The sequence below is a fragment of the Sinohyriopsis cumingii genome, chromosome 6, assembly GCF_028554795.1.
Source record: "Sinohyriopsis cumingii isolate HCF-2022 chromosome 6, ASM2855479v2, whole genome shotgun sequence".
In the NCBI taxonomy this organism is placed as follows: domain Eukaryota; kingdom Metazoa; phylum Mollusca; class Bivalvia; order Unionida; family Unionidae; genus Sinohyriopsis; species Sinohyriopsis cumingii.
Window position 1 is genome coordinate 17,788,107 of NC_142966.1, and position 25,796 is coordinate 17,813,902.

At 34.7% G+C, this 25,796-nt stretch overlaps 1 protein-coding gene across 3 annotated transcripts in view; it reads left to right on the top strand.

Moving 5' to 3' along the window:
* Positions 1–25,796, top strand: part of LOC149796437 (four and a half LIM domains protein 2-like) — a 279,497-nt gene that overhangs the window by 151,387 nt on the left and 102,314 nt on the right. For all 3 annotated transcript variants that reach the window (XM_089961113.1, XM_089961115.1, XM_089961116.1), the window contains one exon: positions 3,049–3,282. In XM_089961113.1, the coding sequence (XP_089817239.1) occupies positions 3,049–3,282 (234 nt within the window). The remainder of the gene's footprint in view (positions 1–3,048; positions 3,283–25,796) is intronic.

A 25,796-nucleotide genomic window follows, 5' to 3' on the forward strand; every position in this document is an offset into this window, starting at 1 on the left:
ACAGGCAATCTTGAATAAATACCAGCACTGAATATTATTAACAAAACAGGCAGTCTTCAATAAATACCAGCACTGAATATTAACGAAACAGGCAGTCTTAAATAAGTACCAGCACTGAATTCTAATGAAACAGGCAGTCTTAAATAAATACCAGCACTGAATATTAATGAAACAGGCAGTCTTAAATAAGTACCAGCACTGAATTCTAATGAAACAGGCAGTCTTAAATAAATACCAGCACTGAATATTAATGAAACAGGCAGTCTTAAATAAATACCAGCACTGAATTCTAATGAAACAGGCAGTCTTAAATAAATACCAGCACTGAATATTAATGAAACAGGCAGTCTTAAATAAATACCAGCAATGAAAATTAATGAAACGGGCGGTCTTAAATAAATACCAACAATGAAAATTAATGAAACCGGCAGTCTTAAATAAGTACCAACAATGAATATTAATGAAACCGGTAGTCTTAAATAAGTACCAACAATGAATATTAATGAAACCGGTAGTCTTAAATAAGTACCAACAATGAATATTAATGAAACAGGCAGTCTTAACAATTACCAACAATGAATACTAATAACATTTGTATCAGTTATACACTATAATAAACTGATGACAGTAGCAAAACCGGCAACTACAAATTTATACTGTACTTCACTGTCCAGTGGATTTTAAAGACAAAAGGTTTGTGTCTTTTATTTAATATATGTGTGGTTGTGATTATTTTTGTGTGCATATACAAGTATGTTTGTGATGATGATGTTGATGATCATACTTGCCATATTCCCAGAGAGTGTTGGTGGGGGTGTTTGAGACTCAGAAAATGTTTTAGGTAGTGGGATGTCAGTGCACGTGACAAGAAAAAGGCAGTGTCATCCAATTGAGAATAAGCTAGAAAATGATTGGAAATTGAAATCTGAATAAAAACAATTAACTGTTTTTTGTTTATTTAAGCACTGAATACACTTTGAAAGATATATTTGGTGGACTTGGCATTGTCAAATATCAGCGGCATACAATTACACATGCAAACACATAATCATAACCACACTGATATTAAATAAAAACCTAAATCAAATTACGTCTTTAAAATGAATAGAATGGCAAAATATATGCTTAATTTGATACAGTCATTCCTGCTTTCATTAGTTCAATAGGGGGTTTGAAGGTAGTGCAAGTGCCATAGCATTTGTGTCTGCATTCACTGGAAACTTGATGGTACTGTTGCCCAAACTTCTCTGCTGGATTCTTAACCATAGCATTGCCAGAACTGTCTTTGAAATAGTATGACCATGAGATATGCTTGTCTCTATAGAAAAATTAATATAGATCGCATTTAGGACAGACCGTTTCATTGGGGGAAGGTGAAGAACTTCATATTTTCATGTTTAATGGGGACGTTACAGATAGTACAGAAATAACCAAGGCATCTGTCCAGTATGAGTGTTAACACTTTATCAACACAATCAACTGAGCAAAACGAGTGTGTGCTTTAAGCATGGCTAAAATCAGCCTAAAAGGCATGGGTCAAATAATATTTAGTATTTTAATAAAATTAATATAAGGAATAATAATAAAGATAATTCTAAAATGGATATTGTCACTTGATAGAGCCATTTGCAGCCAGTGAAACTAAGAATAGATGCATTTCTTTGAGACAATAGGTTATGACTCCTTAGCTTTTGAGCTTATCGCAAGGCCTTCATCACAGGAATGACTTCTGGACTGGAGTCACATGATGAACTAAATGTTGACCACACGACAAAACCCTTATGTACAGCAGTGGAAGTTCCAATCCTGAATTGCGGTTCAACACTGGCACACCCTCCATGATTTCAATAGCTTATTTTATTTTTTGGCTTAGCCAAAAGACCAAACTCCTATGAATAAGAAGTGCTCAGTAATCTTAAAACTCCATTATTATAATTGTGGATAAAAGACCACATTGAGGAAACCGCTAGAAACCTGGAGACAAGAGCTAAAGAACACTTAAACACCAACAGAGAATCCCTGACAGCAGTTGGTGAACATTGCAAAGAATCAGTATATCATTTTGTTTGTGATAACATTAGAGTGAAAATACCCTGAGGAGAAAAATAAGAGAAGCTATTATATCCATTTTTAAAAAACTTATTATGATAAAAGAAAATAAATAGTCAAAGCTCAACAGAAAATTGCATACACCCCAAATTAAATGGTCAGTACATTGTAGCAGCTGAATTGCTGTATATGTGAATTGTTATACAAAAATAAAGTTTGATAATTAAGCTTACTCTGTAGCTGATGCCCTGTGAAAGACATTGTACTGACATTAGTAAGCTTGTTGATAAAAATGGTGAGTTTTGATCATGAATCCTACAATTTACTAGCCATTGCATTAATGTATTAAGCAGGGAAACTTTGAGAGTGATAACAACTCATGGGAAAGATATTTATCAGGGAGGACCAGTAAACATACAACACTTATTCATTCAAAAAGCAAAAAATATTTATTGGACATGTAACATAATGCAAATTTGAAGCAGAAAAAACAATGATGATTTTGGTTATATATGACGGGGTTGCTCATTGGATAGGTTGCTCAAATCAGGCTCTGCTCTACCAATAAGAAAGTAATTTTAACACCAGATGACAAAAATTAATATGTACAGAAACCACTTCAGTGGCCTAAATGGTCAGAGCGTCAGTCTTGGATGGGGGAAGTTGTGTGTTCAAACCCTGGCTGAGTCATACCAAAGACTTACAAAAATGGTACTAGAAGCTGCCTCACTTGGCACTCGGCATTAAGAGGTTAGTGTTAGACTGGTCAGACTGGTATCGGGATAATGTAACGTGGTGGGACATGAGGCCACATGTCTGCTGCATGATGCCCAAATGCTAGACATCACTGTACACTGCCACATCATTGTGATATGACTCAAATTGTTAAAGCTACAGTAAGAATCCAAATTTCACGCTCACTCTTATGTACACAAAAATGGATTGACAGTGTTCATAAGAGTATTTACAACTTGTCTTTTTTATATTTTCTCTTTTCAGATCGAAGAGTATATGGAACAACTTCCAAACCACAAAATGCCAAGACTTGGCACACCTGGAGAAAAATACAGAGATATTCAGTTGATCTACCAGCTTCCAAAACAGGACCTATCCGAGGAATACTGTCGGATGCTCACCAACCCATCAGAGGTGAAGGAGTATGAAATATTTAGAGAGTTACGTGACAGTATCGCTATGGACATTGGCAGTGTCAAAGAGCTACAGTCTTCAATGGTATGTAGGGGTATTTAATATTAATTGAGGCAGTTAAGGGGAATGTGTGAATTCATCATACAAGCTTGGAAACAAAAGTGTGACCTTCACTATCTTTACCCTTTGTTTTCAGAATGAAACAAAACTACTGTATGGCTCTTAATTTATTGCATGTTTCCTTTTGTAGTACAGTTAAGGCCATTTTATTATGTAAAATTATATGCAGGGTTCATTCTATATCCCATTGTTATTTTCTAAAGGGCCCAGTACAAGATTGTATTGGCCACTATTTTGTTTCATTAGTCTTTCATTGTTTGTTCTTTTAACATAGAAAAATGATTTTTGTTTCTTAGTAATTTCACATTGTGCAGTTTTAAAACTGAACGTAACTATAACATTAAAATTCATTCTTTCACTTGAGTCATATCTTTATCTGCATTCTTCCAACATTTAATTAAAGGGCTATACACCATTGGATTCACAGCAAAATTAGATGTTTGAGGTGGCCAGCTTGTGAAAGATCGTAATGCATAATGTTGACTTAAAATATATATCCCCATACATTTTTTTTCTTCTGATAATCCAGTATTGGAACACTCACACAAAAAAATTGTTATTGGGACTGATGTATGGATCTAGGCTTAATGTAGTTAAGTAACAAGTTTCTCCAGCATTTACAGTGAATTTATTTTATTTGGGGTGCTTTGCTTTTGTACCACTGAATATGCCATTGGTCCCAAACCCCAAACTGCACCCCAAATCAGGGTTGTGAGGACATTGTGGAGGGTTGCGGAGGCTTAACAGGACTTTTTTAGAGGGACAAAACTTATTTTGTATCTATCTATTGTGTCTAGAATAAAATCATTTGTATCCATCTATTGTGTCTAGAATCACATCATTTTTATATGTCTAGTGTGTCTAGAATCACATCATTTGTAGCTATCTATTGTGTCTAGAATCACATCATTTGTATCAATCTAGTGTGTCTAGAATCACATCATTTGTATATGTCTAGTGTGTCTAGAATCACATCATTTGTAGCTATCTATTGTGTCTAGAATCAAATCATTTGTATCTATCTGTTATGTCTAGAATCATATCATTTGTATCCATCTAGTGTGTCTAGAATCACGTCATTTGTATCTATCTAGTGTGTCTAGAATCACATCATTTGTATCTATCGTGTCTAGAATCACATCATTTGTATCTATCTGGTGTGTCTAGAATCACATCATTTCTATCTATCAAGTGTGTCTAGAATCACATCACTTGTATCTATCTAGTGTGTCTAGAATCACATCATTTGTATCTGTCTAGTGTCTAGAATCACATCATTTGTATCTGTCTATTGTGTCTAGAATCACATCATTTGTATCTGTCTAGTGTGTCTAGCAGTTTGCCTAGAATCACATCACTTGTATCTTTTCAGTGTGTCTTGAATCACATCATTTGTATCTGTCAAGTGTGTATAGAATCACACCTTTTGTATCTATCCAGTGTGTCTATAATCACATCATTTGTATCTATTGTGTCTAGAATCACATCATTTGTATCTATTGTGTCTAGAATCACATCATTTGTATCTATTGTGTCTAGAATCACATCATTTCTATCTATCTAGTGTGTCTAGAATCTCATCACTTGTATTTATCTAGTGTGTCTAGAATCACATCATTTGTATCTGTCTAGTGTGTCTAGAATCACATCATTTGTATCTATCTATTGTGTCTAGAATCACATCATTTGTATCTGTCTAGTGTGTCTAGCAGTTTGCCTAGAATCACATCACTTGTATCTGTCAAATGTGTATAGAATCACACCTTTTGTGTCTATCTATTGTGTCTTGAATCACATCATTTGTATATATCTATTGTGTCTAGAATCACATCATTTGTGTCTGTCTAGTGTGTCTGGAATCACATCACTTGTATCTGTCTAGTGTGTCTAGAATCACATCATTTGTATCTGTCTAGTGTGTATAGAATCACACCTTTTGTATCTATCTATTGTGTCTTGAATCACATCATTTTTATCTGTCTATTGTGTCTAGAATCACATCACTTGTATCTTTCTAGTTTGTCTTAAATCACATCATATGTATCTATATATTGTGTCTAGAATGACATCTGTATCTGTCTAGTGTGTCTAGAATCACATATTTTGTATCTATCTAGTGTGTCTAGTATCACATCATTTGTATCTGTCTAGTTTTTCTTGAATCACATCATTTGTATCTATCTATTGTGTCTAGAATCACATCACTTGTATCTTTCCAGTGTGTCTTGAATAACATCATTTGTATCTGTCAAGTGTGTATAGAATCACATCTTTTGTATCTATCTAGTGAGTCTAGAATCACATCATTTCTAGCTATCTAGTGCCCTGAATCACATCATTTGTAGCTGTCTAGTGTGTCTAGAATCACATCATTTGTATCTGTCTGTTGTGTCTAGAATCACATCACTTGTATCTGTCAAGTGTGTATAGAATCACACCTTTTGTATCTGTCTGTCTAGAATCACATCATTTCTATCTATCTAGTGTCTTGAATCACATCATTTCTAGCTATCTAGTGCCTTGAATCACATCATTTGTATCTGTCTAGTGTGTCTAGAATCACATCATTTGTATTTATCTATTGTGTCTAGAATCACATCTTTTGTATCTATCTAGTGTGTCTAGAATCACATCACTTGTATCTGTCTAGTGTGTCTAGAATCACATCATTTGTATCTGTCTAGTGTGTCTAGAATCACATGATTTCTATCTAGTGTCTTGAATCACATCATTTGTATGTCTAGTGTGTCTTGAATCACATCATTTGTATCTATTGTCTAGAATCACATCACTTGTATCTTTACAGTGTGTCTTGAATCACATCATTTGTATCTGTCTAGTGTGTCTAGCAGTTTGTCTAGAATCACATCACTTGTATCTTTCCAGTGTGTCTTGAATTACATTTGTATCTGTCAAGTGTGTATAGAATCACAACTTTTGTATATATCTACTGTGTCTAGAATCACATCATTTGTATCTGTCTATTGTGTCTAGAATCACATAATTTGTATCTTTCCAGTGTGTCTAGAATCACATCATTTGTATTTTTCCAGTGTGTCCAGCAGTGTCTAGAATCACATCAGTTGTATCTTTCCAGTGTGTCTTGAATCACATCATTTGTATCTGTCAAGTGTGTATAGAATCACACCTTTTGTATCTGTCTAGTGTGTCTAGAATCACATCATTTCTATCTATCTGGTGTCTTGAATCACAGCATTTGTATCTGTCTAGTGTGTCTAGAATCACAGCTTTTGTATCTTTCTAGTGTGTCTGGAATCACATCATTTGTATCTATCTAGTATGTCTATAATCACATCTGTTGTATCTATCTAGTGTGTCTAGAATCACATCTTTTATATCTATCTAGTATGTCTAGAATCACATCTTTTGTATCTGTCTAGTTTGTTTAGACTCATCATTTGTATCTAGTGTGTCTAGAATCATATAATTTCTATCTATCTATTGTGTCTAGAATCACATCACTTGTATCTTTCCAGTGTCTTGAATCGCGTCATTTGTATCTGTCTATTGTGTCTAGACTCATCATTTGTATCTATTGTCTAGAATCACATCTTTTGTATATGTCTATTGTGTCTAGAATCACATAATTTGTATCTTTCCAGTGTGTCTAGAATCACATCATTTGTATCTGTCAAGTGTGTCCAGCAGTGTTTAGAATCACATAATTTGTATCTTTCCAGTGTGTCTTGAATCGTGTCATTTGTATCTCTCAAGTATGTGTAGAATCACACCTTTTGTATCTATCTAGTGTGTCTAGAATCACATCATTTCTATCTATCTAGTGTCTTGAATCACATCATTTGTATCTATCCAGTGTGTCTTGAATCACATCATTTGTATCTATCTAGTGTGTCTGGAATCACATCTTTTGTATCTATCTAGTATGTCTGGAATCACATCTTTTGTATCTGTCTAGTGTATCTAGACTCGTCATTTGTATCTAGTGTGTCTAGAATCACATAATTTGTATTTGTCTAGTGTGTCTAGAATCACATATTTTGTGTCTCTCTAGTGTGTCTAGAATCACATAATTTGTATCTGTATAGAAACTCTAGAATCACATTAGTTGTATCTAATTTTATAATCGTCTCAGTTTCGTTGCACTGTCTTTATCCTGCAGGAGACATACAAATTTGAATTTGTCTTAATTATCACCATGTTTGTAGCAAGCAATGCTGCCAGTGCTTTTGACTTTATTACAAGAAGCTCACTTTATTTGGTTCCGATGATGGACTGCATGAATAAATATAAGCATTTTAAGACAGTTGCTGTTGGATAGCACCACTTTAATTCTGATCTTTATATGAATTTCAACAAAAAAGTCGCCAGCATATTTCAAAAACATCTCTCATGAAGACATATGCTTGCACATAGTGTGACTGGTTATCATTTCTTGCTATGTCAAATATGATGTTTATAAGAAGAGCAATGTAACCAGTCAAGCTCAACCTCTGTAGGTCTCTGTCAGTTATATGCTCATATGTATAATATGCATTATGGGTTCAGAGGTGAATTTACAAACAGCAACAGAGATGAGACAAATTTGCACTGGTTATTTCAACATTGTGCTATGTGGATGTGTCTTTCCATAAAGTCTGTATATCTGTAATGAACTTCCTTATAATCCATGGCTCCCACATACAGAATTATAATGAGGGTGTATCGTAGTTATTTTATTGTCCCAAAACTTAGGGACAAAAAAAAAATTCTTATCAAAAGTGTCATAAAGTTTTGGGTGGAGGAAGATTTACCACTGTTTTTATTCCTGGTGACAGTTGTATAACAGGTGTTTTGCATTGTATATATGACAAACTCAAAGTCTTCATTATTTATGCATCATTTGCTTTCTGCATCTTTTATATATATGTTGTTGTTGCCTGACTTGACTATACCTACATCACAACAGCAATATGTCTACATCTGTGAAGTTCAAGTTGTCACTACTGCTGTCGATCATCTCAATGGATATAAATTAAACTGTTTCATCAGTAGATTGTAAAAGTGACTGCCAAAAGCCAATGGACCAAAACAAGAGCAAATATTGCTAACCTTATTCACACTTACACAGTGATAGTCCCGCTATTTTGATGTCATGATTCTTGGCAGACTAGTACCTTTCCAATCCTGAAATTTATATGGAACTTTTCACTCTTTTGGACTTGAAAAGAACTTTTTCATGATTATTTTTTATTCACTTCATAATAATACTATGAGGAAATTAAGTTTTACAAAACTTGTTGGTTTTGCTTCTTTCTGTTGCATAATTTATGACCACAGAGTTGTAACAATGGGATCACAAATTTTCAAGTGGCAGTTTTATGTTACGATAACTGTTATACAAGTTCCTTAATCTATCACAAAGATATTTTTCTTTGATTTACAATATCTGTTAGATAAATTGGCAAATATAAAACATTATTTTATTAAGATAGGACATAAACAGCATGACTTAATGTCTTACATTGGATGGATTCAGGTGATTTCTTTAAATGGTATTTTGAAGTTAAGTTTTTTTGAATACCTGTTCTATTAATTTACCTTTTTATTTGGGAAATGTTGTGCATTTTCTCTTGGGAAACAGTTTCAAAATAGAACTTCTTGCTGCATTAGTAGTGATCAGTTACTACAATGCGTTATTAGGCAGGGGACATTATTTCAGTTGCCTCAGCACAAAATAACCTACTTGTGTTGTTGTGCCATAAAGGACTAAACACCTTTTTTTGTTGTGGAACTTTGAACTCAGTGTTTTGATTGATTAAAAATCACACTTCCATTGTGAACAGAGTCTTTCAGTGCTTGCTTTTTAGTTCTAGAGCAGAAGGCCAGAGATGTATTAATTTTACTGTGGAAAATAAAGTATACTTGTATTGTGGCTTCTGGAAGTACTGCTGCACATCATATCTGCATCGTTAGAAATGCTTCACTGCTCAACAAGTTGATACAGTGAAGTAAAAGAAATTTAGATGATGTTTTACCTCTCCAGGCACTGATTTTTGGCTCCCAAAGTAGATAATAAAAAATGAATAAATTGCCATGTGTTTAATATGCGAACTGATTTTGCCATTTTGATATCTTCTGGCAGTTTCTTTCGTTTAATGTTTTCACACACATCAGTGGAAAATGCTGTTCAATATATGCGATTCTACCAGCAGAAGGAAGGAAATACCATTTGATTGACTGCCCCTGCACATACCATTTTTTAGTTGAAATCTACTGCTTTTGAAAACTTAAGAAATTGTTTTAAAGTTTGGAATCAGAAAAAGAAGACCCTCCCTCTCAGTTTTTTTTACAAATTATATCAGCAATACAGAAACCAGTCAAAAATTGTGTACCTAGTCTAAGCTGTTACAGTGGTACAATGGTGCATGGCTGAGCAATTGGATTAAGATGGCTTAATATATAACATGCAGTTAATTAATTACCTTATTATTGCAAAATGAAGAGTTTAAGACCAAATGCAGGATGTTTCTTAAGGTGTCATAAAGACTGAAGAGGTCAAGGGTGTTTTATGATGGCTTTTGAGTCTTTGATTAAGAATTGGCCATCATTTGGTGGAGGTGAAATAGAAATGAGAGACTGACCAAAAAAGTATTTCAGCAGAAACACTTGAGTAAGTATTCTTATATTTTGTCATTGTTTTATTGTTACTGCATTGTTAACAATATTTTAAGAGGAATATTTAAGCGCATCTCATATATTGTGTTTTTTATCAGTTCATGTCAAAATGCCAAATATGCACTGTGTCCTAGTGCTAAAAGAGCCCCCACTGGTAGAGAAATATTACAAGTTCAAAAATGTTTGCAAATCAGAGTTTAAGTGTGTGCAGGTGAGTAAGAAAAGTCCTGAGTTTACATTGTGTGTTTCATGCAAAGTGTGTACAGGTTAGTAAGAAAGGTCCTTAGTTTGTGTTTCATGCAAAGTGTGTGCAGGTGAGTAAGAATGGTACTTAGTTTGCATTGTGTGTTAAATTCAAAATGTCTGCAGGTGAGTAAGAAAGGTCCTTAGTTTACATTGTGTGCTTCATGCAAAGTGTGTGCAGGTGAGTAAAAAAGGTCCTTAGTTTATTTACATTGTGTGTTTCATGCAGAGTGTGTGCAGGTGAGTTAGAAAGGTCCTGAGTTTACATTGTGTGTTTCGTGCAAAGTGGATTTTTTAGTAGTATTTGGAGAGGAAATTATATCATGAGGCATCTGTAGATACCATCACATAGGAGCTGATGTGATTCTTCTGTAACAACACACCCACTTGAAGGCCTTGTTTGAGACTGGATCAAAAGAGGATCAAGTAGCACTTGCAGAGATTGTTTGCAAATTTGTTGGCAGAGCACAATTTGCCATTCCTCATAGCAAACCATTTTACTATAAGTTGATTAAAGTTACATTTCCAGAGTATTGGAGTGCAGTCAGCAGCTTTAAAAAGTCAGCCACAACAAACTGAAGTTTGAATTTCATGCATGCAGAGCCTAGATGCTTTGTCATTGCCACATTCTAATGGTAGCCCTGAGTGGCCGAGTGGTTTAAAGCGCTCTATTATGGATCACTGCCATCTCACCTCTGTCTGCATAGATTCGAGTCTCGGATTCGGCCAATGTGGGTATGTGAGAAAGCTTGCCAGTAGCTTCTCGAGGGTCGGTGGTTCTTTCCGGGGATTTCCCGGGTTCTTCCTCCACCATTAATACTGGCCGCCATGTATAGCCTATCGTGTGCTGAAAAATGGCGTTAAACCATACAACAACAACAACAACAACAACAGCCACATTCTAATGTGAATACAGAGAGAGTGTTCTCCATTCTTCACAAAATATCAAGGAGCAAATCTTGACCCCAAAACTTACGACAGCCTTTGTAGTATGAAACTTAAAAATTACGTTGAATGTCAAAAGTGATTACCAATCAAGTGATCTTGTGAAGGAAACTAAAAATTGTTGCAGAATTGTTTTTGAAAGAAAGCTTTGTGGTTACCTATGAGACAGATACGCAGATCTTCCCTTTTCATTTAATTGAGAACATGCTGACTCGTATTAATTATTTTTGTAGTATTTTCCAACAGAATCTGATTCAGGTTCAAAGATTGCTTCTAATCATAGTATGAAGAAAATATATATATTTTGGCAAACACTTACATCAGTAACCTTAAATCTTTAAAAATTTGTAAGTAAAAAACATACTGGTTTAGAAGAATTGCAACTGTTCAGACTTTGTAAATGTACTGGTTTTTGATGCACTGGTAGTGTCACATGCATGGAGTTCATTTATCTTTGCTTCAGATTAGAAAATACTTGTCACGTACAAATGTATTACTTGAGTATATTATAATTTATTTTTGTAAGAAATACAAATAGGTACAGAGTCAAATGTCAATTTTAAATGGTTTCTCATGTAAAAAAAACAATCATCACATGCATTCAAAGGAGTAAATACAGTTTGAATATAAACACTCTTAAAACACTTGTAGAAATCTATTCCAGTTCAGCTCTTTGCTAGAATGTTGCAGTCAGCTGTAATTACATTATATTGCTTTCCAGAAATACCTCACAACTACATCAAATAGTGATACACTAACTTAATGTATTGGGATGTAATCTTAAATCATATATTTCTATTTTTGCCTACAGCTTTATTGCACCATCTCTCGACTTGCAAGTAGAAATATGTCCTATGTGCCGTATACAGTTCAAGACAGTGCCTGTAATATAAGATGTATGAGCCAGAAAAAAAAGACAGTGCCAGCGGTCAGAACTAGTTGACAAATTTGCTGTCCGAGTAAATTATTTGTTAGTTTTTAAATGAGATATTAAGATTTTGGGAGGGGGGTGTTTGAAAATTGAGTTTCCAGGCAAATATTACATTTTTTGCAGCTTTAGTTATTTGTACATGAATGCAGACATATATGAATTGGACAGGCTTCTACCTGCCTCAATATTTACTTGCATGCACATCCTTTGTAGTTGGGAAGAGTTGCTGAGGTTCAGTGATTTGCAATGCACTACTCATGACCAAGACTTTATGGGTTTGAATCTTGCCCACACCATTCCAGATTGACTGCCATGGAGTGCCTCTGGGCATGAATCTTTATTTCATTTGCCTTGGCATGATATAACCATGCATGCATCAAGGTAACATTAATCACCAGTTAATCAATCTTGATAGGAACTATAATTTTATGTCCCATCATGACTGTGGCATAGATGTGCAGCATTCAGTCCAATATGTCCCACATTTCTTATGTGTGCAACTACTCCTGGACTGTTTTGAAATTTGGAACATATTACTGACATCTTGCCAATATGTGCTTATTGTTCTGTCCTGCTTGGATGCATTTTCTAGAGTTATGGGCCTTTTCTGGGTGTTAATAATTATCCCATAGTTGATAATTACTGTGTGTGCAACAGGTTAATCCACAGCTTATGATGAATTGCCCTGAAAGTTGGCAGACATTATTTACACGAGACCAGCATATGCCTGTCATCCTTTAGTCATATTCTGATGCAGTTGTTATTCCCCTTTCTGGTGTTAAACATAATATGCTGTATATGATTATTCCTGTGTGTGTAACTAGACTCTCAACTTTGGATGAACTGCTCAAAACTTGGCGGATTCTGCTGACATCAGTTGAACATGTTCTGTTATGTCATGCTTTGATGTTTTTCTACAGTTATACCCATTTATTATTTTTAAATCCATGTTAATTTTCATTTTCAGGTTTATATGTGTATACATTCTGGCGGCACTAATGTTTTTGTCTGTATGCAACAGTCATTCTGGCAAAGGGGAGGGGTGGGTGGGGAGGTGAGGACATCCATATAATGTGGACACATTTATATTTAATTGAAAATCTTATTTTCTCTTCAAGTTAAAAAGACAAAAGATGTGTCTGACAGACAGATTCAGCACAGGATTTATCACTTAATCCAGATTAATTTTCCTGCATCAGATTTCTTTTTGTGTCAATACTTTCACTTAAACGGGGCCCCGAGTGGCCGAGTGGTCTAAAGCGCTCTCCATCTTTCAGGGGTTTTCCCTTGTTCTTCCTCCACCATTAATACTGGCCGCCATGTATAGCCTATCGTGTGCTGAAAAATGGTGTTAAACCCTACAACAACAACAACAACAACTTTAATTTAAACAAAAATGAAAGTCATATGATACAACACTGTAAATAGAATCCCTAGAGACATTATCGTTATAAGAAACATCTGCAGAGTTATGTATCAATATTAGTGTGGATGATATCATCATATGGTGGTTGTTTTTCTGTTATATGGCAAATCATTTGTAACCTTTATTTTAGTCCATAATGTGATTTTGGTCTGAAGACTTAGAACTGATATATAAAAAATAAAAGGATTTTAATGTACGTGAAGCGGGATTGTTTGTGAACAACTATTTTGTTTCCCTTGCATGTCATACATAGTTTTTGCAGGTTACAAACCTGTTATACCCAAAAACTTTTATTCCTGACATTAACAAAATGAAAATTATATGATCGGTTTGATTTTACTGCCCCCATATGACTAAACAGATATAATTTAACTTTCAAAAGTTTTTTCTCTTTGTCATATTACAGAAGACATCTTGCAGTCATCATGTACATCTGTCTATTCACTTACTCATTCAGCCATCTGTCCAGGAATATTTTTTGGAAACAATTACGCAAGAACAAGTTGATTTACTTGAACGAATTAAATTTGTTTGCTGAAAGAAGAAAGCTACTCAAATATTTTACAACAAGAAATTGTTTATGTTGAAATATATATTTTTATGACAGAACCAGGACATCCAATCAAAAGAGTTCAGAATTTCTTATAAATTAGTTGGGTTTTTATAAACATAAATTTGATTGATATGTTTTAAAATGAATGAAAAAATCAAGCATGTATTTTTGGGATCCTTCAGTAAACAACAAGTTTTGAATATGAAAAACAAATTGCAGAGTTTTAAATAATCTGGATCCTGTATCAGATGATTATTACACCTGTGCTATGTTGCATATTGAAATACCAAGGAATCGGGCCAAAATATGATAAACTGATTAATGATGCACACTGACTCCTACATGTATTTTAAACTTTTCTGTTCCATTTAGAAGGTAGGGCCTGAGTGACAGTGTGCAACGTCTTTGTGTGATGGCATGCAAATTTCTGTGCAATCTCGGAGTCAGGAAACATACCTAACAACTTTCTAAAATGATCTGCAATGAGAAATTATTATGGTAAATTATTCTTTGCAACAAAATTTGCAAACAAAGTTTTTGCATGTACCACTTTCAATTCAGTCTCAAACAAGACCTTTAAAATGGGTGTCTTTGTTACATAAGAATCATGTATGCATTTGCCTGGTGATGTAATTTCTTCGTGTATATACTATTTTAAAATCCACTTTGCATGAAAGATGCAATGCAAACACGGGACTTTTGCTACTTGCATCAATTTAAAGCATTGTTTAACTTTTAATATTTTTAATTGGTGTTTTTATCATTATGATAAAACATCTTTTGGTGTTTTGACATGACTCAAATTCATATATGAGCTACCCTTAAATATGTGTCTTAAAACATCTTGAAAAGTACATTCATAATTATACAAAACAGAAAGAATCAAAATAGATCTATTTTGGGCAAGAGTTTCTGATGAAATCATGTTTTGGTCAGCCTTTTCGTTTCATCTCACCTGGGCCATAGGTATGCTGATTTTTAATAAAGACTCAAATGAACCACCTTTGATCCCTTTTTTACTTATAACACCAAATGAATATCCTGTCTTTGTCCTTAAACTCTTCAATCTAGAACAATAACGTAATAAATTTAAAGCTTGTTGTGTACACATGTAAGTCATTGTGTAGCAATCGTTAATTGGATTACTCAGTATGCATCATTGCATTGACTGTTGGAACAGTTTGGGCCCAATGTTGACTGGTTGTGACTGATTTCTGTAATGTGTGGACAGATTGGATAAAAATGCTGTTTCTTTTTCTAATTCAAAAAAAATATTTTAAGTTTCAAAAGCAGTAGATGTGATTTATAAAACAGTATGTGTGGCAGATGGCCTTTAAAACAGTATTTTTGTCTTACTCTCACAGGTAGAATCATGTGTGAGATTCATCCATAGTAAGTATGTTAGAATGGACAAAGTGGATGTCACTGAACTAGTTTTGTCACTATATTCATTGTAATATAAATATTAATCAGATCTTATATAGGATTGAAATACTTCACAAAATATTTTTGATGATAAAATGTTTGGAAAAATGAACATGCTTGAAATTAACATTCAGTTTTTTTTCTTTATACAGAATGAGTTGTAAGTACTAAATTTCATAGCAGTTTATTTTCATAATTTGGAGGTTTGAATATGAGCAGAATTTCAGTTTTTTATTCTTAAAAGGAACAGGTTTTCTAGTGGTATTTGCTTTTTGCATCGGTTTGATTGTCTCATGACAGATTCATGCGTCAAAATTCCAGTCATGCTCACTTGGACCGTTTTATGGCATGTTGTAAAATGACATCTGTTAAAGTTAAAAATAAAATTGTATTTTTTTGCTTCAATATGTTATTATTTTCTGGCAACAGGATCTGGGTAAACTGTCTTCATTGAACATGGATAATGTGCCTGGGCCTAAAAAGTGACCCAAATGCAAGACCTATAATGTGACACTATGTGTCCTACCACTTACCAGTATCTTCCATTTTATTGATTTTGTAAAACCAGCTGTAAATTGTTTAGCAATTTATGCAGGAGTACAATTATACCTTGGTTGTTTATTATTTTTTTATATCCTGGTTAAATTGTAACACTTTGTTAGCAGTATTTTTTGGAGTTAGTTTTTGGAGTTAGTTTTTGGAGTTATTTTTTAGAGTTATTTTTTGGAGTTATTTTTTGGAGTTACTTTGCTTCACCCGCATGCTGTCAGACATATTCTTCTTCCTATGTTGGCACACTTTCAGCAAAAGAGACTCTTGTACGTAATTGTTGATATTACTGTGCTGATACTTTCATTATCATGTGAATTTATCAGATTTTTCTCCTTGGATCTATGTTGAAAGTTAAGTGCCAATTTTTGAATGATTAACACTCACAATTTGGTATAAAACTTTGGCAGCTGAGTGCCTGAATTAATGTTTATTTTGAGCAGGATCATACAATCAATTTTAGCTTGTTATTCACCTCAGAGCATGCAGTTCTTTTGTATACAGTATAAACTGCAATTAACAAAGCAAAAATCTTCCATAAGAATCCCAATTCATACAAACAGTATCACCCAGTATTAACACTTTGTATGCTCAGGATCACTTGCTGAGTAGCATTATCAATCTCATTAGAGTTATCAAAACTTGCCCATTGTTATTAGTCCAACACAGATTGTGGCTGTAGAAAATTCAAACTCAATCATCAGATAAACAAAACTGACTGTCATTTAATTCCATCAAATTCTTTTTTATCATACTGCATTATAAAGTAATATTTAAAAACACAAAACAAAAGTAAGTTGAATTAAGGAGATGAGCCAGTGGTGAAGTTAAATGATTAATTTGTAATTCAGAGATTTCTGTACAACTTATTTCTGATCTCAGCAAGGGAACATGAAAAACCTGGGATAAATGACTGTTTGAATGTGGTTTAGATAGACACTGTACTAATAATCTAGGTCTGTTATTGGGACATACACATGTGTTTAGATCGACACTGTACTAATACTCCAGGTCTGTTATGGGGACATGGCACATGTGATTTAGATAGACACTACTAATACTCTAGGTCTGTTATGGAGACATGGCACATGTGGTTTAGATAGACACTGTACTAATACTCTAGGTCTGTTGTGGAGACATGGCACATGTGGTTTAGATAGACACTGTACTAATACTCTAGGTCTGTTATGGGGACATGGCACGTGTGGTTTAGATAGACTGTACTAATACTCTAGGTCTGTTGTGGAGACATGGCACATGTAGTTTAGATAGACACTGTACTAATAATACTCAAGGTCTGTTATGGCACATGTGGTTTAGATAGACACTGTACTGATACTCTTTTTATATTACTGGGACATAGCACATGTGGTTTATATAGACAGCACTGTTAATCTGGGTATGTTATGGGGACATAGCACATGTGGTTTAGATGGACACAGTGCTGATAATCAGGGTATGTTATGTGGACATAGCACATGTGGTTTAGATAGACAACACTTATAATCTGGATATGTTATGGGGACATGGCACATGTGGTTTATTTAGACAATACTGATAATCTGCATATGTTATGGGGACAAAGCATATGTGGTTTAGAGAGACACTACTGAAAATATGGGTTGTTATGGGGACAAAGCACATGTGGTTTAGATGGACACTACTGAAAATCTGGGCATGTTATGGGGACATAACACATTGTTTAGATGGACACTGTACTTTTAATTTGGATATGTTTTGTGGAAATGGCACATGTGGTTTAGATACACTACTGTTAATCTGGGTATGTTATGAAGAAATGGCTCACCTGGTTCAGATGGACAGTACTGATAATATGGGTATGTTATTGGGACATAGCACACATGGTTTAGAGAGACACAGTACTTTCAATCTGAGTATGTTATGGGGAAATGACACATGTGGTTTAGATAGAGGTTTAGATGGATAATGTACTTATAATAAACAGGGTATGATATGAGGACATAGCACATATGGTTTAGATAGACACTACTGATAGTTTGGGTATGATATGGGGACATAGCACATGTGGTTTAGATAGACGCAGTACTGATAATCTGGGTATGATATGGGGATATAGCACATGTGGTTTAGATATACACAGTACTGATAATCTGGGTATGATATGGGGACATAGCACATGTGGTTTAGAAAGACACTCCTGATAATCTGGGTATTATATGGGAACATGGCACATATGGTTTAGACAGACACAGTACTGATAATCTGGGTATGATATGGGGACATAGCACATGTGGTTTAGATAGACACAGTACTGATAATCTGGGTATGATATGGGGACATAGCACATGTAGCTTAGATAGACACAGTACTGATAATCTGGGTGTGATATGGGGACATATCACATGTGGTTTAGATAAACATTGTATTGATAATCTGGGTATGTTACGGGAACTATACATGTGGTTTAGATAAACATTGTAATGATGATTCTGGGTATGTTATGGGAACTATACATGTGGTTAAGATAGACACTATACCAATAATCTGACTGTTATGGGGACAATACATGTGGTTAAGATAGACACTATGCCAATAATCTGACTGTTATGGGGACAATACATGTGGTTAAGATAGACACTATACCAATAATCTATGTTATGGGGACAATACATGTAGTTAAGATAGACACTATGCCAATAATCTGACTGTTATGGGGACAATACATGTGGTTAAGATAGACACTATACCAATAATCTGACTATGTTATGGGGACAATACATGTAGCTAAGATAGACACTATACCAATAATCTGACTGTTATGGGGACAATACATGTGGTTAAGATAGACACTATACCAATAATATGAGTATGTTATGGGGATGGTACATGTGGTTAAGATAGACACTATACCAATAATATGAGTTTGTTAAAGGGACATAGTACATGTGGTATAGATACACTCTGTACTGTTAGACATGTTTGTATGACACAGTGCATGTGGTATATATAGATACACTCTGTACTGTTAGACATGTTTGTGGGAGGTGCCTCGAGTGGCTGAGTGGTCTAAAGTGCTCTCCATTACGGATCACTGCCATCTCACCTCTGTCTGCATGGGTTTGAGTCTCAGATATGGCCAATGTGGGTATGTGAGAAAGCCTGCCAGTAGCTTCTCATGGGTCGGTGGTTCTTTATGGGGGGGTTTCCGGGTTCTTCCTCCACCATTAATACTGGCCACCATGTATAGCGTATCGTGTGCTGAAAAATGGCGTTAAACCCCACAACAACAACAACATGTTTGTGGGACATTATACATGTGACTTTGATATACAGTGGTCACCCTCTTGAATGGCTTCCCTTACTAGTGGTTGGTCTCTTTTTAAAGCCTGAATAGAATGGCTACCTCTCTAACATAGTCATTGGTCAGCATAAAAAATGTCAAATTTACACCTCATGACTGACATTGACATTTGTTCCAGTATGTCAGTAAAGTACCTAACTGTACTAAAGAGGTAAGTAATCCAGTGACCCTTACCACTGTGTGTTACATAGATGTTATGTCATTTTGATGACAATAATTGGTCATTATTAACACTGATAATTATCAAGTTTACAAGAGCCAACAGCTAAGAAGCACTGAAATGATCTGCTCAAGTCAGTGTCCAGTCTCCATAAAGTAGAAATGTTATGTTAGCCATTGTGGCTTCTCTCCATTGAATTACAAGATGTATTAGAAAGGATACCAGACTATAACCAGTCCATCAGATGACGAACTCACTTTCTTTGTAAACACTGAGATTTTGTGCAGTAGCTAAGTAGGCATGAGTGTTTACTGTAATGGCTACAATTTAGTTTGAAAGTGTTATGATTGCATTGAAGGAATAAGTTGCTGCAAAACCCCACAGAACATTGTTAGTTTAGAAGGAACAGTGAAAGCAATTCCAACTAAACAAAGGAAAGGGGAGTTATATGAACATTGCTAAAACAATGTTGAATATGTAGAAGAGGATGTAAACACCCAAATATATGTTGCAAGATGAGACTCAGTGAGGTGACACACTGGAGAAGGAGCATATAATGTCACTCACCCCATGCTGGTTTGTGGATGTTGATTAGGCTGGAATCAGTTGTACTGTGTCATAAGCTGTCATTCATGCATGCTGTCATTCACGCAAGCTGTCATTCATGCATGCATCCTGTGACTGTTGTCCAAGTTAAAAGGGCTTTCAGTTTTAAAAGATTGCAGTTTGTACAGAGATATGTTGACCATTGTTTTCTAAGGGTTTAACTCGTTTTTGCCTTTATCTTTGCTTTGTATGTGGGAGTTTTTTTGTTGTTGAGTTTTTGCATCTTCTTTACCTTTTATTTATTGCGTCATGGTGGATATATGCTTTTGGTTGTTGAGACCCATGGTGGCTTAGTGGTTAGCATGCAGGATTTATGTCCAGAAGAGTGGGGGTTTAAATCCCACCATCACATCAGCCTAGGTTGGCTACTGTGATGTGTCGCTGAGCAATACACTTGATCTAATGTATTGACATAAAGTACAAAACCTGCTATTTTTATAAGAGGAGTTGTCTTCCTGGGGATTTTGGCAGTGCCTTTGACTGTGCTCTATGTAACCATGATTGTGCTGATCTACCATTAAGTCACACACACACACACAGATGGGGATGGAGTTGGGAGGTTTGAGACTTGAAAAGTATTTTCAGGTTCCAAGGAGGGGGAGGAGTAATGTGTGTGGGTTATTGAAAATTAGTTTTATACTGATATAAGCCTTTAGAAAATTACTAGAAATTTAAATTTAAATATAAAAAACAGATTTGCTTAGAATTACACCAAAAAACCTACATTTTGCCATCAAAAAAAATAATCACTTGTACACTATTCCAGGTACCAGAGTAACCACATGTTTCATTTTATACATGGGGTAGACGAATCTGACTTTGACAAGACATTTTTACTGATCTGAAACTTACCAGTAATCTTTGACAAAGATGACTTAAACATTCTTATTCAGAGTAGAGATATAATTACCTTTGTTCTTCAGCACACATCTCTATTATGATTTACCTAACTTGAAATAAATTGGGTTGTTCCATGTGTGTACTTAACTTATGCAAATTAGCATAATGGACTCTACCACAGTTGCGTTCATAGGTCTTAACATGACATCACCCAAATTATTGTTAGCCAATAAAGTACTGGTAGGTATTTTATTTTAGACCACCTTGTGTTTTAATCAGCAGTAGGACAGTCAGCTGTATAAGCTGCCCAGAGGATAGTTTTACGTGAGCATTAAGCAGGAATATTTACTTTTTGTACAGTCTTCTTTCACCATCATGCACATTTTCTATTCTTAGCAATTTATAACTACTGAAGATGTTGTTATCAATATATAAAAAAAGTTTTCAATGCCTCTCCCTCCCCTCACCACAATGATTGGCTTTAAACCTCATTTCCAGTCACTAAATAAAAAAATTGTATGCTGTTAATTCTGTCAGATGATACCCACGAAACAGGCATTTTTACCTTGACATAATGAGAATGTGGCATCTATGCATTCTTCATAGACTTGAATTAGTCATTATGTATGTGCACACCATTTGAAGCAATTAAGAAAAGAAAATGAAGCATAATTGGTGTTAAGAAATATCATATTATGAGTTTTCATTCTTTAGTGTATTACTTACTTTAAAGCTGGAGCAGGAAACCATGCCTAATTGTCCACTCCCATGTTTACTGTATATCAGTTAACAATATTAACCTCGAAATCTAAATATATTTAAAAGCTTTGGAAATTAAAAGAGCTATATACTGAAGGTCTCTTGAAAAATTCCAAATTTCTGGAATTCCATAAGCAGATGTTGATGTAGTTTTATCAGATTTTCTTTATAATTATTCAATGAAAAAATGTGGACTAACATAAAATTTAGTAATGCAACGTCTGCAAAGGTGTTTTGCCTCGATTGATCATAACATATAATGCAAACCAATCAAAACATTCTACTTTTGCAAATATGTTGAATTTTTTAAACTCACCAAATTTATTGATGCCATTATGCACAGGAGTTCGTGACAAAGAAAATTAGGAGTCTAACTTGTAACAGTATAAGTTAGACTCCTAATTTTCTTTGTAATGAACACCTGTGCCATTATGTATAGTTATGTAAGACACGCCTTTCTTGCCTTTCTTGCCTTTCTTTTATTTTGACATATTATTTAGAAATTATTTATATTAAGATGATTGCACAACAAGTTACTATAACTTACAACATTTATCTGATAGTAAGCCATACATAATGATAAGCACACTCCATTATTTGCAGAATTTTAGCAAATATTTTACAGTAAAAACTGCTATGAGCGACCTCTGCTATGTGCAACCACCAGTCATTTCTGACCACAATCGTAATGCATGGATCGATTTTATTATATAAACGCTATGTTATGAGCAACCACCTGCTGACACAGGTGCTCGAAGTGAGCTTGATGTTGAGAAGAAAAAACAATAATCTGAAGGATAAGAATCATACAGAGTGACAAAAATACCTTAGATTATACTTAAATAACATACATGCATCAAGAGAACCGTTTATACCCAGGCATAAAGAGGTAATAACATGATCGCATCATGTTAGAAATCATTTTAATGTGTTAAATTAATGAGAGTATACATTGAAGTATAACCTTTTGAGCCAAACATAATTCGGCATTGACATGTGTGTCCCATAGTATACATGATTTGAAAATGAGAGTCACTTGTATGCGATGTATGTGTAGTGAAGAAGATAATGTCTAATTCTTCCAAGGAACAGGATTCCTAAAGTTGAATCGAGTTAATGATAAGTAAAAACTTACTTTTGCATCTACCATTGTTCTGTAATTAAAGAAGGGATGTATTTTAGAGTCGCAAGCATGTATATGTACCTCTTTTCACTGCTTGTCACATGAGCTCAAAGTTGTCCCAGCAGGCAAAATTCACGAAAACGCACGCTTTGGAGCCCATAACTTCAGTTTGGAACAACACAGAAAAGTCAGTGATGGCTTGATGAATAGAAAACTATCTCAGGAGTAAAACAAGCCATAGAGTATGGTTGTGTGCCTTTAAAGATGGAAGTAGCGGAAGGAAATCGAGGGTCATGGGTGGAGCCAGGTATTTGGAAGTTAACGTACCGTCTCTCTTATATAGTATGATAGAGAGTGTCCTATGTCAGAATGGGTCATGGGGGGTAATCTAAGGTATTTTTGTCACACTGTATGATTTTTTCCCTTCAGATTATTGTTTTCTTTCTCAACATCAAGCTCGTGTTGAGCACCTGTGCCTGCTGAACATGACCAGTGACTGTGATGTCTTGGCAAAATATGCATTTCGACACTGCTGTGAATGACCCCATTGCAGAAACAAGGATATACTGACCTTTATTTAATCCCTGTAAAAACAGCCACTCATACCATTCTAAATTTTAATTTTAAAAAAAAATAATAAACTGGCTACCGATGTCTGAGTCATTTTAGCTATGCCTATAGTGTTTTATAGTTTCTGTTGTGAACCAGACTAAAGTATATGTAGATTATTTTCTAGTCTGTTTCCCTGCTTTGTATGCTCCCTGCATTGTTCTCGCTATTAGTATAGGGGTGAGCAACACAGGGAGCATAAAAAGCAGGGAACCAGATTAATTATTCCTGCACTTAGCCTGCTTCCTGGTCTTATTTTAGGACCCGGCATCCCTATCAATGATTGTATAGTGAGAACAGACACCACTGACCTATATGTAATCAGTTGTTACAATGACTGCTTGATTAGTAATTATCGTTCTGATAAAAAACAAACATAAAAGGAATATTTAAAAAAAAAGGAATGTTGCTACCAGTGATAGATGCTACAATCCGCAAACCAGGCTAATGTACATGTCACAAATTGCCGTTGTAGTGCCAAAGTTGACATAGTCGTCGCATATATATTGTTTGTCTATAGACTTAATCTGTATTGCCAGGGGTGAATATGGTCATTGTCTATTAAACCAGAAAGAGAGAATCATTTGCGGGATTCGATTGATAGTGTTCAAGACATGTGATATTTGTTGTATTCCCCCCCCCAATGTTACATGATTACATGCAGCAGTTTAAATGTTGGTAAAACAAATTTAGATTGTTATAAAGGAAAACAAGTAAATCAGAAACAATTTAATAAGTTCAAATATGTGATCTTCAAATGTAAATGGGATTTCATGTTTAATGATAGAAGTATATCTTTATTGCTATATAATTTTGTTGTTAATAAAGAATAGAATAGATGTACAGTGATTGTGGTTATTTTTCTTGAACTTGTTCTGAAACTGGACCTTGAAAACTCATCTTTTTGTACAAACCTGCTATGAGAGACCACCTGTCCTAAGAGACCACTTTTTGTTGACAGAAGGGGTGGTCTGTCATAATAGGTTTTACTTTACTAAATTTTGACAAATATTTACTATTTTTAGATAATACATGTAAATTCACCCCCAGCTTTTTGAGAGAAAAAAATTCATGGATGAAATACTGTATACATGTATATAGAATGTTCTCTTGGTGGGCAGTCAGATGTTTTAATATTAGAGAAATACTGGATAGAATGTGTCACAGTCTCATGTTTCGTGATGGTAGAAATCCTGTATAGAATGTGTCTCAGTCTCATGTTTCATGATGGTAGAAATCCTATACAGAATGTGTCTCAGTCTCATGTTTCATGATGGTAGAAATCCTGTTTAGAATGTGATTTTAGTTGGTCAGAAGTTTTATCATGGGAGAAACACTGTAGATTGTGATCTCTGTGGAGAAATACTTTATTGAATGTGATCTCAGTGGGTCAGAGATTTTTTCATGTAGAGAATGCAGTATATGAATCTGCTTTCTGTGAAAAGTCTAGAATGTGCTCTCAGGGGGTCAAATGTTTTATTATTGGAGAAAAACTGTATCAAATGTGGTTTCAGTGGATAAACACTATAGAATGAGCTCTCAGTGGAAAAATACTGTGTATAGTGTGATATCAGTGGAGAAACACTATAGAATGAGCTCTCAGTGGAAAAATACTGTGTATAGTGTGATATCAGTAGATAAACACTATAGAATGAGCTCTCAGTGGAAAAATACTGTGTATAGTGTGATATCAGTGGAGAAACACTATAGAATGAGCTCTCAGTGGAAAAATACTGTATAGTGTGATATCAGTGGAGAAACACTATAGAATGACCTCTCAGTGGAAAAATACTGTATAGTGTGATATCAGTGGAGAAACACTATAGAATGAGCTCTCAGTGGAAAAATGCTGTGTATAGTGTGATATCGGTGGAGAAACACTATAGAATGAGCTCTCATTGGAAATATACTGGGTATAATTTGATATCAGCGGAGAAATAATATATAATGAGCTTTCAGTTTATAAATATTGTATTGAATGTGTTCTAATAGGTAATAACATGATTGCATCATGTTAGGAATCATTTTAATGTATTAAATTAATGAGAGTATACATTGAAGTAAACCTTTTTGAGCCAAACATAATTCGGCATTGACATGTGTGCCCCATAGTATACATGTTTTGAAAATGAGAGTCGCTTGCTTGTGATGTATGTGTAGTGAAGAAGATAAAAGTTTTCTTGGTTTAGAGGCACTGTTTGAAATGTGCTGTCAGTGGAGAAATATTGTATTGAACATGCTCGAAAGTGGAGAAACAAACTATGGAATGTATTTGCAGTTGAGACAAAAACTGCACAGAATATATTCCTAGTGGATTAAATGCTGCTGTG